The following is a 13,510-nucleotide window of genomic DNA, read 5'->3' on the forward strand; positions in this document are numbered from 1 at the left end:
CGCAGGGCTAAATGAGAGAGAAAACAAATCAAACCTGAAATCAGAAGAAATTGCGATTGAAGACAACAAATCCTGAATTGGCCAAGGAGCTAGTCTATGCACTGCCTGTCTCGCACGAGGCTGAGCAAAAACTGGGGAACGCTATGGAGGAGACACGTGGAAGGAGGAGCGTTCCTCAAAATCAAGCTCAGCCTATGAATGCAGAGACTGAAGCACCACCCACTTCTGGATGCTCCGAGCAGCTCTAAGGAGAATCTATTGAGATTTTGAAAAATTGACAGCAAGAGATTACTAGCAACATAATAAAACAACAGTCAGGATTTGGCACTTTTAATAATTTAAAGCTTGAAGATAAAGAATATTATTTTCTTTAATTATTAATTGAAAACATATAATAAAGTATAGGATACCAAATTTAAATTCACATTTAAATTCACATTCAAGTATAAGGTTTTTCCAAATAAATTAGTTTTTCAAAATAAATTAGTTTATCAATATGGTTATATTTTATAGACTGAACATTATGATACATGGAAAGATAATGGGTAATAACTATGGTTTGCTGGATTACAAAAATCTACTTTATTAGATTTCTTGAATAACAACCATATCAAATTATAAAGCCGTTCTTTTAAAAAAAATCAAATATTTTCACAACTTTGACACAAATATATACAAAAACTGCCTTAAAATAGTGCTTTGGAATGTAAAAAAAATAGCTAATGGCCAACTATCATTCTGAAGAAAATTAGCCGATCAAGCAAGTAAACAAGGGCAGTAACTGTGGTTTCATAATCTCCCTGTGCATCATTCAGAGAACCTCAAGACTGCGGTGACAAATTAAGGAATATATCAAACAATTAAAATGAAGAGTTTCAAATCTTAGCAGAAAATGAAGTAAGCATGTTTCACCTCTAAGAGGCTGTGTTTGTGTTTAATATATTACAAAGATTAATACTATTTAAAGATGTGAATATACATTTGAATGAGATACTAAAAATTCAGAATGTATGTCTTTATGAAGAATAGTTTTACAAAACATAATGCAAACCCAAATTCAGACGTATTCAGACAAGTTATTGCTGAATCATAGGATACTGAATCTTTATGTATCTTTATGTATTTGGAGGAAAGACAAAAAAGAGTGCCCAAAGGATTCTGTTATAGCCTTGTGGAACATCCCTAGCTTAAAGAGATGGCACCTGACTCTCAGATCATGGTTGCTCTAAACAAAAATATAGATATGAAAAATATAGATATCAATTCAATCTACATTTTAAATTTAGTTTTAAATTAATTTTCTATCTGTTTCAATAAACCATTATGTGAAACATCTCTCTATTAGAAACATAAAATAACTTTATACAAGTTTCTTTACTTACCGAAACAGCTATTGTGGTACTGTCAGGCTTCCATTCAGTTTGGTCATAATGTCCAAATTGCAACACAGCTTTTAGTGTTTCTTTGTAGCTTACAATTAGCACACTGGGCTGGGATAAGAAGAGAGATAGTATACAATGTTATCTTTTTTAAAGGTTAAATCTACTAGTTATTATTCATAAATTTGACTCCTTCAAATAGCTTTAAACACTTTAAGTGATAGCACACCTACCTAATTCTTTTTAAAGAAGACTACAGTACAACTATAAAAATAATTGTTTATATTTTCTGAGTTGTTGTTTTATACCTAAATTCAATGCATAATACCGAATACATTTATTAACATGTTTAAGAAGCTCCCTCCTAGCAAACTAATTAAGAATTGTGGCTAGGAAAATCAAAGACTTCCTTATTTCAAAACCACAATATAATCTTACTTACTTGGCAAATAACAAATTAAGTATGATGCCTTAAAATGTTCTGCTTAAAAAATATGGCTCATGCATTATTACCAGTTTTAAACATTTATTCAAGATATACAGCTATCATTCAAAATGATTCAATTTAGATAGAATAATTATTCCAAAGTGAGAAATGTATTAATAAAAGCTAATGTTGCATCACAATTCTCAGGCTTGGAAAGATCAGAACATTCTCCCTTGCTCAGAAATGTTTATTTTAACAAATGACTGAGCATTTGTTCAGAAATTTGTTTTATAATGATGTTTGATTTCCATCATTTGCAGCACAAAGTTTCAGATCTATATTAGAAACATTGGGAAGTAAGCTGATGATTCACCAAGATGCTAATTTATAAATTCCCTAGAGTATCAATAACAAGTATATTAAAAGATTATAAAACAAAGATAGTATGTATGCCAAAACTATAGTTTTTTTTTCCAGGGGTGGAATTTACCAGTTCTGTCTGGCTCTGTAGAACCGGTAGCTCTGAAGAGCAGCAGACACAGAACCGGTAGAATCCCACCCCGCAAAACGTAAATCACCAAACCAGTAGTTACACCGGTCAGATCCCACCCCTGTTTTTTTTTTTTTCATTTATGAATATCTAAATAAAAATAGAGTATCATTCAAGAATTTGCTTTTATTACAAAACAATAATTTTTTGAATATTTACTTTTCAAATTATTGCACTGTTTTTAGATACATCTGGACAGATTTATGGTTTTTCAATGCTATTTTTCTAAACAAAGGCTAATAGAATGTTACATGTGCAGTGTTATACATTTCCATCACAGATTCTACAATCAATAGATAGAAAAGCTATGATCATTATCCAACTACTTATTAATTTTATTGTAATGCTTGGTTTCTAGTATATTCAAATAAGTAACCTGAATAATATCTGCATGTTTAATCTTTTAAATGGATATCTGAAAAACTGCTTATCTCCAATTGTCTGTACCTGACTAGTATGTTCCAGCAAAATGAGTGTGCTCCAGCTACCCTCCATTAAACATCACCTTGTGGGACCTAGGAAGCATGCCTTTTGGTCCCACCCTCTAAAACAGCATTCCCTCAGAGATAAGGGTGGCCTCTTTTTCTCATAGGAGTCTGGAAAGCTTGAAAACCTGGCTTTAGTTGCAGATCTGGGGACGATGTTAATTATTTGTCTAAGGCCCCTATTTTGTAGATTTTGCTGTTTACGCAGTGGCTAAGACACTGAGCTTGTTGATCAGAAAGGTCAACAGTTCAGCGGTTTGAATCCCTAGCACCGCATAAGAGAGTGAGCTCCCATTCCTTGTCCCAGCTTCTGCTAACCTAGCAGTTCAAAAGCATGTAAAAAATGCAAGTAGAAAAATGGGGACCAATGTGGTGGGAAGGTAACAGTGTTCCATGCGCCTTAGGTGTTTAGTCATGCTGGCCACATGACCACGGAGACGTCTTCGGACAGCGCTGGCTCTTTGGCTTTGTAATGGAGATGAGCACCATCCCCTAGAGCCGGAAACGATAGCACGTATGTGCGAAAGGAACCTTTTCATTTACCTTACATCATTTTAATTGGAGCTATCCATCTGATTCAATGTTTTTAGCCATGGTTATGTTTTATTTTATATTTGTATACACTGCCCAGAGTCTATTGGATTTCAGCCATAAATAGAATAAATAATAATAAATTTACATTCTTATTGTAACCCATGAAATTTAACAATGTGAAAAAAATTAGTTTTTAAACTCTGTCAAGTCCAAAGCAACCCCAAACTACTATATTAGCACATCATAAATGCAGTAACCTCCTTATCTTGATGCTTCAAATACATTTCAATAATGATAGAAATTCAGATGAAAGGTCATATCTTAAAATGAAGATATGGAATATTAAGATACTGGTATTTTGGCACATGCTGTTGCAATAATATTACTTCAAACTCTTTCAATTTGGTGCCCCTCCAGTTATTACAATTTCCATTCCCTCTACTTCCATTGCCATTTAAGGTCTGCAGGCAAGAACAATGGTTGGTATAATCCAAAACACCTGGAAGGCACCACTTGGGAAAGGCTGTTACAGAGTTAAAGCACAACCTTGCCTATAACATTTGGCAGTAACTAATGGCAACTTGTTGCAGAAAATAAGCTGCTGAGGAAAGCAGCATAATGGGAAAAGACAGCTGCAACACTTAAGAAGAGCAGAGTTTACTGTCTTTAATAATTTCCCCCCAATCAGAAATACTTGTACTTCGTTTTACTCTTTTCTCCTTCAATTGGAAATTATACTAAAATTCTAACTTGAATTCAAACATTAAAACCCTCTAATCTTCCAAAACAATTTTACATAACCTACTTCCCCCAAAATAAGACCTATCCTAAAAATAAGCCCTAGCATGTTTTACATATGTGCCAAATATAAGCTCTAACCCCCAAATAAGCCTACTTAAGAGCCTGCGCAGCCACCTGCCTGCCCATTCCATCTGGTTGCTCAAGATGCCGCGGCCACGAGGCAAGGTGGAGTGGTGGTGGAGTTGCCCCATGTGCACCGCACTGGCTTACCTCAGGGCCCCCATAGCCAGACCATCCATGACCCAACACTTGCCTCATGGCAGCAGCCATGTATAGTAGGAGCCCACGTCGCTACCAGCCCACTTCTGCTTGCTCACGGCCGCAGTGGAGTAGGAGGCTGAGTGCGTGCTGGTGCCATGGCTGAGGTGAAGCAGGTGTCAGGGTGTGGATGGCCTCGTTGCGGGGGCCCTGAGATAAGATGGTTCAGGGTGCATGGGGTAGCTCCACCCACCCCCCACTTCCCCTTGTGGCCTTGCTCAGCCTCCTGCTCCATTGTGGCAATGAGAAAGCAGAAGAAGTGGGCCAACAGTCACGTGGGGTCTTGCTGGAGTCGCATGTGTGGAGCAGCTTCATGCCCCCCCGCCAAGCAAGCAGAAAAAGTAGGCCTCCTGTGCATGGGGAGGGGAAATAAGACACTCCCGAAAATAAGTCCTGGTGCTTTTTTGGGATCCAAAAGAAAATAAGACCCAGTGTTAGGAATGTAAGTCACCTAACAGTTATTTGGGTTAGAAATATATAAACCAGGATAGACATTTTAATACTGTATCTTTAAGAGCATGCTAAAACTGTAATTGGGTGTGGTTTCTCAAATGGCCATAAGATGGAGCCAGAAACCTGGGTTATCTTAGTCTCAGTGAGTCTCTGTTTCCTTCTGTTGGAGAGAGTTGCCGTTCCTCCTAAATGACTGTTACTGATCGTGGATGTAAGTCTGTTACTGAACTGTTTTTTGATACTGGACTTTGATATTTGGATTATCCCTGAACTGAACACTGATTGCTTTACCTGTGAATGACTTGGACTGCTTATCTTGGACTGTGCTTAAACGTTTATTGGCAGTAAAAACCTACATTTACTGTACAGTGTATCTGTGTGCCTGTGTGTGTGTTATTCTTCACTTCTCTCACTACGTCTCCCTGTATGTGCTCATTCTCCTAACAGGGAATTATCTCAACACCCAGTCTTACTTTCAGGGAAACACAGGTATGTATAATTTATTTTATCTCATCCTGCATTTACAATGAACAAATTCTTAACTCAAGTCAATATTGCTACCCTGTTTCTCCAACAATATGGCCTCCCCCAATAGGAAGTCCCACCATGTTTTATAGGCATGAAATGAAATTAAGCCCTCCCCCCAAATTAAGGCCTATATTAAAACATGTGAAATGGGGAAATGGCGGGGGGGCTTGCCATTAGGAAGTACTTTTGTTGCACACCGGATATGGTGCTGCCTGCGTTGACCCTGATACAAAGTTCCCCACCAATGCCGAGGTCAACATCCAAGCCGTCACCACCCGCCTGCCCGAAGATGCAGGGGGGAATTAAGTCACCCCGAAAAGACGGCCTAGCCATTTTTTCGGGCTCAAAAAAAATAAGACCCGGCCTTGTTATATAGAGAAACACGGTACCTTCATCTTTTCAGAATTATTTCAGTTCCTTCAGACAATCTTGATTTATTCATTTGCTTTATGTCCTGATATCAAAGAAGACTTTTTTTTCAAAATCATACATAGAAATTTTAGTTTTCCTTATGCATTATCATTTCAAGTGCATTTCATTTTTCCATAATTTACACAAGAGCTTAAACATTTGAAAGAAAATGCACATAGCACTTAAGCATGATTAAAATTTCAGTCTTCTGACCTTGCTGAAAGATATGCCAAAAGTACTTCAGTTTTAAAACAAATTCTTTAATTGACAACTCAAAATATGAAAATATTTAAGTGTAGTCATCTATCAGAAAAAATGAGGTAAGTACTGCAATTAACAATTTGGTTTCAGTATATTTAGAAGCAACCCTATTTTACTTATTTTTAGCTCGTTTACTGGATTCTGAAGGTTATCCTGCTGATTCTAAATGTTGCGTATCATCTCAACTCAGTGAGTTAAAGGACTTTCAGACAGTTGTAAAAGTAAGGATGACACAGTGTGAGCCTTGTCTCCATTTGCTACACAAAACTATCACAATTTGCTTGCAAGGGAATTTTTCAGAACAAATATTCCTTATTTTTGGTACCATGTGTTGTACACAGTACAGCTAATTAAATATGCACTGTCAATGGCAGGAAATAACAGAGTGATAGCAGAGCACTATAATAACCATATGAACAAACTGCCTATATAATCATATGTTATATGTCAACCAATTCTCTTATGTGTCAATTTAAAAAATTCAAGCTCACACTGGATTTCTGAAAATCACAGAGTTTATAATGCACTTAGATATAAAGGTTGTTTCCCGGTAATGATAGAGGGAGAATTAACAGATTCTATTGATATAAGAAAAGGAACAAGACAAGGATATCCACTGTCACTTTTGTTGTTTGGGTTAACCTTGGAAGTGCTAAACAGAAATATTAGAGAAGAAAAGGGCATAAAAGGGATGAAAATTAAAAAAGAAGAATTTAAATTGCAAGCATTTGCAGATGATCTGGTTTTCATCTTAGAAGACCCACCAGAAACAGCATTAAAATTGATAGAAAAGATAGAGGTATATGGGAAGGTGGCTGGTTTGAAAATAAATAAAGACAAAACAAAGATTTTGACAAAGAATATGTTATCAAGACAAAAGGAAGAACTAACAAAGAGATTAGAGATACAGGTGATAAATAAAGTAAAATATTTGGGGGTATGGCTGACAGCTAGGTGCTCATCAATTAAAAAAGATAATTATGATAAATTAACAATCCAAATATTTAAAGACTTAGATAATTGGGCTAAATTACAAATTAGGCCATATTGCAATAGTAAAAATGAATATTTTGCCAAAATTGTTCTTATTTCAGATGGTGCCAATCAAGTTGGAAAAAAGCTTTTTTGAAGAACTAAATAAACATATATCCAAATTTATATGGCAAGGGAAAAAACCCAGAATAAAATATAAATTATTGCAGGATGATAGAAAAAAAGGAGGCTTTGGTTTTCCAGATTTTGAAACATACTACTACGCTGCGATAGCAACCTGGCTTAAAGACTGGGTTAATTTGATAAATAAAAGGATCTTAACATTAGAGGGCTTTGATCTCCAACTTGGATGGCACGCATTTATGTGGGATGAAAAGAGTAAACACCACTTGTACTTTCAAAGGCATTATATAAGGAATGTGTTACTAAATATTTGGGAAAAGATAAAAAAGTACATTACTTTAAGATCCCACTGTGGTGTTCTACAATGGAGGCAGTTACACATCCAAATGTTTTAGATTTTGATAATATTGTAAGATATAAAGATCTATTACATCAAACCGGAGAGTTAAAGGGTAGGAATCAAATACAAATTCAAGGAAAAGAGATAGCATGGTACCCCTATGCGCAGATACAATCGTATTACAAAAAAGATAAAGAACAATTCGGTTTTAACATGACCTACCAAGAATTAGATAAAATTTGGCATGGAGAGGAAAGGAAGCTGATTAGTAAAATATATAAATTTCTATTGGATTATAAATTAAAAGAAGAAACAGTTAAGGAGTGTATGATAATTTGGGCAAAAAATGTGGGCCACAGTATTGAATTAGACAAGTGGGAATATATTTGGGAAATAAATTACAAACTAACTATGTCAGCCTCGTACAAAGAGAATCTCTATAAAATGGTGTATCATTGGCACTTGCCACCTGCAAGACTGGCTAAGATGTTCCCGAACCTCCCCCCAAACTGCTGGAAGTGTAACTGCGCCCAGGGAACATACTTCCATATGTGGTGGACATGTCCATATGCGCAGAAGTTTTGGAAAAATATCAGAAATTGGATTCTAAATATAACTAAACAAGAAGTAAAATTTGAACCCGAAACCTTCTTGCTGGGTATGATAGACTCAAAAATAGAAAAAAAAATATATGAAACTTAAATAAACTTTATTTTAAAACTCTAAAAAAAATATAAGAACAATCGTATTACATCATCAAAGGTGCTTATATGTACATGTTTCCAATGGATTATAAATTTGCCCTCCTCACCAGAAAAAGGAAAGATAAATTATAAATTATAAACAAAAATACATTATATTCTTTTACAACTAACAGCCATCCAATGGCATAATTCTATCCTTTTTCATTTAGAAATTGATATTCTGTTATTTAGCCCAGAGTTTATTCTTGTGTAAGTATATGTAGAACTGCATTCAAAATTGTTTTAACACCATATAGATGATTAATATGCGTTGATAAAGTGAACTGCAATTATGTATTTTCCTTTTCATCCTATATTTTCCATTGCATTTGATTCACTAATGTTCAGTTCTAGTCTTATACCTGATGTTCTTTTTTCATATTCGCTTTTTATTATTCCACCTCTACCTTTTTTTGTAAATTAAGAAATCCTAAGAGGTTATCCAATCATTTTAATTTTAATCACTGTTTTCTTAATTTCCTTCTAGTATTATGTTTTCTATAGAACATCAGATCTCATCTAAAAACACACTGCTTTGTCCCAGTTAGATGACACTCTAATTAATGCAGGAGTCCCCAAACTTGGCAATTTTAAGACTTGTGGACTTCAACTCCCAGAATTCCTTAGCCAGCTGGCTGAAGAATTCTGGGAGTTGAAGTCCACAAGTCTTAAAGTTGCCAAGTTTGGAGACCTCTGCTCTAATGCAACCATATGCAGTAGTATTACTATTAGTATTACTATTTAGTAGTAATACTAAGATTACTATTTTGAATGATAACAACTTTGCAGGGAATTGTAGACTTATACTAACCTGACTGTTTTGAAACCAATGCTCACAAAGATATTACTAGTGGAACTAAAAGACTGCCGTTGCAACGCAATGTTGAATCATAGATATCAACTGAATTAGAAGCTAAGGCATATGGAACAACTAAAATTCAACTTTATTCTGGACTTTATAAAATCAAAGTGTCGATGCTAAATTTAGACCAAGAGATTGATGGGACATTACAAGATATTTAAAAAATTCAGTTACAGAAATATTTGTTAAGGAATGGGCACCATATGGTATATATAGTAATTGAGTATACAGCACTATACTGTGTGAGAAATGTGATTACTAAGTTGTTATTGAAAAATATTTTACTCTTACACAAAATTTAAACCCACCGAATTACCTTCATCATTACTGTTAGGGTTCTTTCTAAATACATCTCTATATAATTTACATAAACAGCACATCCTACTCCTTCCATGGAATCTGATATCCAACAGAATAACAAATGTATAAAATGAACTCAAATTTATGAAAATTTCAGATGCAAACTTGAATGCCTTTCATAACTGTCACATGCATACAAAATGGATATTCAAGGGGAATATGCCTAAAATGTAGGTATGTTAGGAAAATATTGAGAATGCAGTTCTACTACTCCTTTTAAAAGTGGTGAACAGCTTCTTGGAATTATATTTTTCCCGATGCCCAAGCCACAACAACCACAGGTAGTCCTCAACTTACAACCATTGACTTAGTGACCATTCAAAGTTACAACAGTGCTGAAAAAAAATGACTTAAAACCATTTTTCTGTAGCATCCCCTTGGTCATGTCATCAAAATTTAGATGCTTGGAAACTGGCATGTATTTATGATAGTTGCAGTGTTCCATGTGATTACGCTTTGTGGTCTCTGACAAGCAAAGTCAAACAGAGAAGCTAGATTCACTTAACAATCATGTTATTAACTTAGCTGCAGTGATTCATTTAACAACTGTGACAAGAAAAGTCATAAAATGGGGCACAGCTAACTGAACAAATGTCTCCTTAGCAAATTTAAATCAAGGACTACCTGTATGTACCTGAAGGCAGGTCTGGAATTGAGATTAAGAAATACCAGTAAAGTTCAAAAGAAAAGAAAAAATAATAATTCTGAGGATGATACAACAGAGCCAATCTGCAAAACAAGCCCTTTCTTTTTAAGTAAGCACCCCTTTGCACTCAACTTTCTGACACATCTAGAGTCTATTAAGTAACTAAAAATACATACAAACTATGCTGTCCATCTGAAGATTTAAGAGGCAAAGAACCCACATTCAAAAGGATAACATTCAACCTTAGCTATACCACAAATCAAATCCAAAGTTTTTTTTTGATCCATGTTTTCAAAGTATTTCCCAATTCAGCACCACATCCCAATGAGGGATATAGACAGACAGACAGATTAAAAGGGGGGGGGGGGAGATTAGATAGATAGATAGATAGATAGATAGATAGATAGATAGATAGATAGATAGATAGATAGATATGTGGGTATGTGTATGTATGTGTAAGTGTGGGTGTGGGTGTGTACATACACACACACAAAAATACATACATACATACATACATACACACATATATATGTGTGTATACACACCCACACACCCAATTCTCTCTCACTATTCAAAAACGAGAGGGGGAAGAAAAGCTGGCCAAAGTCAGGTATGGGGGAAAAAAAACAGAAGAGAGCTTCGGGAGGATGATTATAGGCAGGGTGATTATAGGGTGACAACGGCGTGAGGCGGCTTTACTCACCCTGTTGTACCAGATGCTGAGCTGGGACGGGGACAACACGGCGAACAAAGTCCGTTGCGGGTCGGCCTGGATCCCGAGCGGGGGCTCCTGAGCCTCTATAGGGTAGAGCAGCCTCTTGGGCCAGCCGCTGAGGAAATACATGGCCGGAGAGCCAAGCCGGCGTCCTGACCAGGCGCCGTCCTAGCAGGCAGAAACGGCGGCCGGAGCCTGAAGGGTTTTCAGCATCTGTCTCGGGCGGCCGGGACGCTTTCGGCGCTCCCGAGAGATACCAGCATAATAGCGAAGGGACGGAAACTCCAGTCGGAGGTCGGCGTCGCCCCTGGCCAGGCTGAGAGGCGCTCGGAAGAGGGAGGGAGTCGGAGCTGCCTTTCTGGCGGGTTGAAGCAACGGGACAGGGGAGTAGGAGGGGGGTCGTCCTAAGGGGAAAGGACGGTTACAGCTCGAGCCGGCGCCCTCTCGACGTCGCCTTCACCTTGCGGGTGCCTCGCGCTCTTCCCGCCGCGGCTTCCTTTGCCTCGGCCGCCGCTGCCGCCATCTCTTTTTCTTTCTGCTACGTCGGCGTCTGGCGGTGGACTGAAAGGTGGGGCGGGGGTGAAGAAAGAGAAAGAGCGAGCGAGAGACGCATAGGACCCGAAGGAGGGAGCGAGCCCTATTTGCCTCAGGACGGCAACTCAGGACTGGTTGGGGGAAAAGGGGCGGAGAATTCGGGCCAGAGGACGCCGCGATTGGCTCCAGGGCCCTTGGGGGAAAAAAAAAAAACCCAACCGGAGGTGACGTTTTAAGATCTGCCGAAGAACCACCGAGAAAGGCTAGAACGGAGGAGAAGAAATCCTGCCCCCTCCCCCTCCCTCACATTTCCTGTGCAGGGGAGGACTTCTCCATTTTGCGGGCTGGTTAGCGATCGCTGGAGCGGTCGGCGAAATCGGGGGCGGGGAGGAAGCGGTCACGGTTTTGCTTTTGGCTTTCGTGGGATGCAGACTCGGCTCTCTTTCTCCCCGCTGATGGGCAAGGACGGCAAAAGATCGTTTTGAAGCCGTCAGTCCAAAATGTACATGTACTGTGCAGGGAGTCCTCAACTTATAACCACAATGGAGCCCCAAATTTATGTTGTTAAGTGAAAATTTATGTTGTTCAGCGAGTCTTGCCCGTTTTATGATTTTTCTTGCCACTTTTGTTAAATGAATCACTGCGGTTGTTAAGTTAGTGACACGGTCGTTAAGTGAATCTGGTTTCTCCATTGCCTTTGCTTGTCAGAAGGTTGCAGGACGTGATCCCGGGACACTGCAACCGGCATAAATGTGAATCAGTTGTTAAACATCCAATTGGAAATCATGTGACCCTGGGGATGCTGCAATAGTCATAAGTGTGAAAAACTGGTCGTAAGTCACTTTTTTCAGTATTGTAACTGAACGGTCACTAAATGAACTGTTGTAAGTCGAGGACTACCTGTATTTCATTGGAGCTTCCCTATCATATTTTATATGTTGTATGTTGTATTACCCCTTGTGTTTTTTAGAGAAATGTGATGTGAATGTGCCATTGGATAAACAAATAATCCCCTATCCCAAAGGCAGGTGTGTCTTGAAATTTAAGTTTCCCTCCCTATCTCTCCGTGATCAATATATGCCAGGGGTCTTAAAACTTGGCAAGTGTAAGACTTGTGGACTTCAACTCCCAGAATTCCTCCTCAGGAATTCTGGGAGTTGAAGTCCACAAGTCTTACACTTGCCAAGTTTGAAGACCCTTGACATATGCTATGCTATGCTAGTGATAGAACTCCATTGTGAAAGCAACTATCCATCTGTGCTATGGATATCCATCTATGTGACTTTTTCTTGATCACAAATTTCCATAAATATGTAACAGTTCTTGTCAGGTGGGAAGCGGGAATAGAATGTTTAACTCCTTAGCATCAGGGCATGTTAATTATATTGTATAAGAAATACTAATGATCTGATGGTCATTTCGAAAAATCTTTTTTTAGCAAGCACCTAGAAGCCAAGAGGCACATACGTGCCAAATTTCAAGTTTGTAGACTTTCCTGTTCTGGAGATTTCATGATGAGTGAGTGGTATTTGGCTTTTATATATTTAGATAAGACTGCTAATGTAACTCACAGCAAATAAATAAATGTAAATAAATAGAGTGTGTGTGTTGGTTTAAAAGCATACGATTACTAATGCAAAAAATGCTATGGAAACAGATTTCTAAAATTGTGTGTGATAAACAAAAATCCCAGAGAGTTCTTGAATTATAGAGATGATAAATTATATCAAAAGCAGTTGTCTCCCTCCCTGTTCCTTACATAATTGTCTCTGGAAAACAAGTTTAAAAAACACACAAAGAATTTTGCACATAGAAGCTTAAAGAGATGAAACTACCCATTTGCACTTAGCTATTTACACTTCCATTGCAAAAGTGAAAGTGCTTAATAAGGAAGACTCAGCTTACAGGAATATAAAGGATAAGCAAAATAGGGCTGTTATATTTTTAATTTTAACTCCAAAATAGCACAACCGAAAGTTCAAGTTGAAATACTGGCAGTTGTTCACTATAATTGTGCTTGAAACCTGACTGTATTTAAAAGCAACACAATAAAAGTTGTGATTGCAAAAAAAAAATATCACTCTAACCATGCATTGATTTTTCCAGT

At 37.5% G+C, this 13,510-nt stretch overlaps 1 protein-coding gene across 1 annotated transcript in view; it reads right to left on the reverse strand.

Moving 5' to 3' along the window:
- RIC1 (RIC1 partner of RAB6A GEF complex) overlaps positions 1 to 12,985 on the reverse strand; it is a 60,109-nt gene extending 47,124 nt beyond the window's left edge. Inside the window, exons 1-2 of the mRNA XM_026675940.2 lie at positions 10,858 to 12,985; positions 1,383 to 1,490 (exon numbers count right to left, since the gene is read on the reverse strand). Coding sequence (XP_026531725.1) covers positions 1,383 to 1,490; positions 10,858 to 10,998 — 249 coding nt within the window. The 5' untranslated portion in view covers positions 10,999 to 12,985. The remainder of the gene's footprint in view (positions 1 to 1,382; positions 1,491 to 10,857) is intronic.
- Positions 12,986 to 13,510: the final 525 nt, after the last annotated feature.

Source organism: Notechis scutatus, chromosome 2, assembly GCF_049901735.1.
Source record: "Notechis scutatus isolate UNSWTSFEM ecotype Mainland chromosome 2, rNotScu1.2, whole genome shotgun sequence".
Classification (NCBI taxonomy): Eukaryota; Metazoa; Chordata; class Lepidosauria; order Squamata; family Elapidae; genus Notechis; species Notechis scutatus.